Source organism: Echinops telfairi, unplaced genomic scaffold (assembly GCF_000313985.2).
Source record: "Echinops telfairi isolate 266 unplaced genomic scaffold, ASM31398v2 ScPeMD7_33;HRSCAF=127, whole genome shotgun sequence".
In the NCBI taxonomy this organism is placed as follows: domain Eukaryota; kingdom Metazoa; phylum Chordata; class Mammalia; order Afrosoricida; family Tenrecidae; genus Echinops; species Echinops telfairi.
The window spans coordinates 1,025,360-1,030,838 of NW_022103930.1; the positions used below are offsets into that span (position 1 = coordinate 1,025,360).

Here is a 5,479-nt window from a genome sequence, read left to right on the forward strand (position 1 = left end):
GAGGAGTTCTTACAATTATTTGTGAAAGAATTTCAACATCAGCAGACTTATGGAAAACCTTTTTAAGACTTACTAAGATACGGTATAGTATTTCTTCAGTGTTGATGATTAAGTCCATTGTAGCAACCACCGTGTCAACCATACTAAGGGCATTCTTCTTTAAGCTGACCCGCCACTTTACCAACTGTGAAGTCCTTGAGGGTCTACGATCTTTGCTAATGTATCCAAAATATATAAGGCAAAGTCTCACTGGCCTCCCTTCTAAGAAACATCTGGCTATCTACGTCCAACACAGATTGATCATTCTTCTGGCAGTGTATGAAATAGTCAGTATTCTTTGTCAATACTGAATTCAAATGCATCAATTCATATTTGGTCTTCTTTATTCATTGAAGATATTTTGCAAGCACATGAATACATTGTTATTTCATTGGAGACCATAGAGTCAGTTGTGATTCATAGCCACTCTCGGTTTAACAGAACAACATACAGCTCACTCCCGACCTAGCTCTGTAAGAGACCCCTCTTTGTCACTAGCCCTCTATCAAGAACGGGGAACCCTGATAGCACACTGGTTACCTGTTGGGTTGCTTACCAAAAGGTTAGCAGTTCGAAACCACAACAGAAAGACAGGACTTTCTGCTCCCATAAAGAGTCCCTGTCTCAGAAACTCACATGAGCATTCTACCCTCTCCTGTGAGTAAGCCTAGTTGACAGCAGTGAGCTTGGTTTGGTGACCAAGAATGGTATTCGTCTCCAGGGACTGGTTCCTCCAAGAGACATGCTCAAAGTATGTGAGATCAAGTCTCTCTATTCTTGCCGCTGTGGGGTCTTCTGACTGCACTTCTTCTAACACAAACTTGCTCCTTCTTCTGGCAGTCCACAATGTCTTTAACATCCTTCATCAGCACCACGCTTCCAGCGCATCAAGTCTTCTTTCGTGCCCTTTATTCACGGTCTGGAGTCCCCACACATAAGAGACCACTGCAAACCCCATGGCTTGGGTCAGGTGTGCCTTAGGTGGCATCTTGGTTTTATAAAACTCTCAAAGATCTTCTGAAGCCCATTCACCCTATCCAAGACGGCATCTGGTTTTTCTGACTGCTCTGGCCATACACCTTGATTTTGGACCCAAGTAAAATGAAACCCTTCAGACCTTCCATCGTCCCTCTTCTTACTGCGCTGGTTCGACTTACTGGCAGCAGCAACATATCAATAAATTGGGTCCTTGGTGTCAACCATTTTATTGTATAAATTTTAAAACATCGTTTGCAAAAGGGGTCCATAGGTTCTCAGAGGGTCCCATCCACACGAAAGCTGAAGAGCCTTGGCACTGGCCCTTTCTATCCTGTTTGATTCTTTTCGATAGCTTTCACCCTCGCCTGAGATCACCCATCACACAGACTTTCTGTTGGTTTAGATTCTGCCTTGCCCTCATCCCCTCCTACAGGTCAGGTTCTTGAGACCATAGTCTATCTGACCTTTTAACTCAGGTTCCCAGCCTCTTTAAACCCTGCTGGCTTCAAGTAGTTGTTGAGTTAATGAATGACCTGCATATATGACTAATAATGTGTTAGAAGCAAACATTAAGTAACTCACTTTATAAGATATATTCCTATTATTTGGCCTACATGCTGCTTGAAAACCACAAGAAGTCACATGTAAAGTATCCAATGGATACAGAAAGGAAAGAGGAGGGCTCAAAGAGAAGGGGAGAAAGAAGACCAGGGGCTGGGGAGAGAGAAGAGGGCAATGCGAGACAATGCTCTGAACGAGAGAAGAAGACTGGGGTCCTGGCCTACCAAAAGCTTTATTTACACGGTGGCACTGGGCTAAAATTTGGTAAGGTTTTGCAGTTTACATAATCCACATGAACCGAGGAAAAACAAAACAAAATTGCTGTTTATAAATTATTTCCTATAAAATGTTAGGAAGTTCCAGAATCAGTAATATTAGATCCAAGGGCAATTACAAAAAGCCCCAAAGAAATCATGCTCATAGCAGACCAGAGCCTGAAGACCACGGGCCCAGTAATGAGTGCACGGAAGGCTTCCCGAGTTTCCGGATGCATCTGGTTTTTTTACTCAGTTCAGCAAAGTTAACTTTTAAAACTAACATGAAAGATTTCAGAGAAAGATGGAGAAAATGAAAGCAGCATTTAACCATAAGAACTTTACAAATGTACATACGGAGGCAGCAATTATATATATATATATTACACTATATATATAAATTACACTTCCCTCCTGCATACATAGAGAAGGCACACGTATAATAAAGCTATAAAAGTACTGTCTTCCTTAAGCCAGAAAAAATAACATCAGAACATTATAAAGTCCTGGTGATGGGCAATCTCCCGAAGTTGGATAGTGCACTAACTTCTAGAAGCTTCGTGCATAGTTTAAGAGCAATGCACTTAAGGATGCAAAGTCTGAACCTGTGTCATGCCCTAATGCAGGGGTCCTACAACTTTTTTAACAGGGGGCCAGTTCACTGTCCCTCAGACCCGTTGGAGGGCCAGGCTATAGTTAAAAAAAAAAACTATGAACAAATTCCTATGCACACTGCACATATCTTATTTTGAAGTAAAAAAACAAATGGGGCAAAAACACCCGGTGGGCCAGATAAATGTTCTCGGCGGGCCGCATGCGGCCCGCGGGCCATAGTTTGAGGACACACCTGCCCTCACAGCTCCTATCACTGTTCTATTAAAGTAGGTCATTTTTGGTAATCAACACTAGGATGCAGAAGCTGGACTGGGATTTCTATTTCTACTGAACATGAGAATAAACAAGGTAAGCAAAAACAAACTGACTTCTCCCCATCCAGAGAGGTTCGTTCCCACTTAAGTCCCTGGGCAGTGTCAACATTTAAATATTTCATTCCTGGTCAGAAAGCTGGTAGTTCAAATCCACCAGAGGTCCCTCGGAAGACAGCCAGGATGACCTGCTTCCAAATGGTCACTGTCTTGAAAAGCCATCCTCGGAAGCGAGCTAGTCTGCTCTGCACCCATGGGGCCACCTGGAGTCCAAATCGGCTCAAGGAGAACGAATACTATAATTTCCACTCACTTCCCTGCAGCTAAGAAAGGGCAGAAATGAGCACATGAGCCAAGTACATGCACAGAAAGATGCAAAGAGTTCTGTGAAACGCAGCGCCCTTTAAGGAAATGACACTGAGCAAGTAAAGAGTTCATTCTGACGAGGCAGCCATCTGTCCAACTCGGTGCCGTCGAGCCAATCCTGAAACCAAAATACCGACTGCCGACCATGTGCTGCACAGACGTAAAGTAACGAAGAGTCAGTTTCATTGTTGCTTCGTTGTTTCGTTGGCCATTAGAAGGGAGTCTAAGGGGACATTCATCGTTCATCCGCACATATTCAATTCCTGTATCAAAATGCAGCCAGGCATTGTCTCCAGAATAGGGGAAATCTAAGCATTAAAAATTGGAATTTTAGCTTTAAAATGCATCTAAAATAGTCTATTTTGGCAGCTTATTTCAAAAGATGCTTTAAAATGCATCTAAAATAGTCTATTCTGGCAGTAAATTTCAAAAGATAAAATATTAAATTGCTGTTTAAAGTATTTGTTCTCCAGTTGATTGCCAAGCACAATGAGAGTCCAGTTTAGGTTAAAACCCAATCTCACGTGGGCGATTCGGACCCCCAGTGACCCCACAGGGCAGGGTAGCCCTGCTCCTTCGGGTTTGGCAGGGTGTGTAAGTTATTAAGGAAGCAGGCTGCCTCATCTTTCTCCAATAGAGTGGCTGGCAGGCTCGGTTAGCAGCCAGTGTTTAACCCGCTGTGCCACTCGGGCTCCTTCCCTTAGGTTGATGGGGATCAATTCAGAGGTGGGGGAAATGACAAATGTTGCTGACATCAACTTGAAAAAGAAAGAGAGTGTTCAGAGAGATACAGAGCCCACTGCCGGAACTCCACATCTGTGTAAAATATGAGGGACAAGCAAACCCTCTCCTTGGGAGTAAGCACGAAAACCACATCACTGCAGCCGGGGAGCAGATCCCCCTTCACAAACAACCTTCCATGACTGCTCACCCGCGTGGACGCTCTCCTGGTGTCTTCGCAAGGCACCCTGGCTCTTCAGTCTCTTTCCACAGCTGTCAGCCTTGCACACGAAACGGGCGTCTCCCGGGCAAGTCTCTCGGTGCTGCTCAAAACTGCAAGACAGCCAGGAAAGAGAACCAGAGAGAAGAGCAGGTGAAGACACAAGGAGACTTCCAGCATCACTGCCCGCCCGGTTTTGTAGCACACGCTCCCGAGTAGAGGTCCAGGGTAATTTCATGCATCGCTTATGCAAGTAAATGGGAAAGCAATGATACACTAGGTACAAAAGAGATGGAACCACTAAGAAGCATGAAAGGGGGCATGCAAAAAAGGATGCACAGTTATATAAAAGCGATCCGACACTCAGACACAAAACCTCGATGCTGAACTGAAGGAGGAATTGCAAACAGAGCACTGACAACTTCGTGAAGAATCCTTCAGACTGCGTTTCGCTGTGCACTGAAGAACACTGGGGAAGGAGATACAAAACAAAACAACAACAAACACTGGAACGCTCAGACACACACAGAACAATATACCATTTGGATAGAGTCACACCTGTCACCTCTCTTTTCAGTCTGCCTTCTGCCTTTTTAACATTTCAGCAGTACCTTTTAAAGTACAGCTCCCAGGTCTGGAACAACTCAATGGTAAACTCCCTTTTTTTTGAAGTTTATATTCCTAGCTGTTTCATGTTTCAGTCACCTGCGTTAGAGTCTCCAAATGTTTTGTGTTGTCTGTTCTAACAGGAGAGCCAGTGGTGCTGCGGTAGAAGCACCAGGCGGCTGACTACAGAGCAACAGTCATTCTGTGGATAAAGATGATGCCTCCTGCTCCACTGAAGAGTCGTACGCTCAGAAATGCTACAAAAGGTCACTATGAGTCTAAATATATTCAATAGCGATGGATTTGGTTTGAGTTTCAATACAATCATAAAAGTTTAATTTTAAAAATGTTTTTCAAGTTTAAATTTTGAAAAGAAATTTTGCATCTAAAATTTTACATACAAGATGTCTATAGTATATGGGAATAGTCTTCCTACGGTATGTAACCTGTTTCAGAATTTTGCTTTAATGAAGCAAAAATAGTATCATTAACTTCAAGCCCATGTTGAATATCCCTACTCATATGCAAGATGATTATATTAACATTCTGTCAAAAATGTTTATGTGTATCTACTTCCTCATTTTTAATAAGTGACCCTGAAAAATACTTAAGGAAAAGAATAATTTTACATGCCGCTAATATCCAAAGTCAGAGAGCTCTGTGGTGAGTGGTTGGGCACTCAGCTGCTCGGAGGAAGGGCATGGTTCAGATCTCACCAGCTGCCCTGAGGAAGAGACGGGCGATCTGCTTCCATAAAGATGAATCTGACCAGTTCTACTCTGTACTACAGGGCCGTTATGAATCTAAAA

At 43.3% G+C, this 5,479-nt stretch overlaps 1 protein-coding gene across 1 annotated transcript in view; it reads right to left on the reverse strand.

Moving 5' to 3' along the window:
* PRDM5 (PR/SET domain 5) overlaps positions 1–5,479 on the reverse strand; it is a 92,499-nt gene that overhangs the window by 16,562 nt on the left and 70,458 nt on the right. Inside the window, exons 6-7 of the mRNA XM_045290214.1 lie at positions 4,441–4,533; positions 4,056–4,177 (exon numbers count right to left, since the gene is read on the reverse strand). Of these exons, the coding sequence (XP_045146149.1) occupies positions 4,056–4,177; positions 4,441–4,533 (215 nt within the window). The remainder of the gene's footprint in view (positions 1–4,055; positions 4,178–4,440; positions 4,534–5,479) is intronic.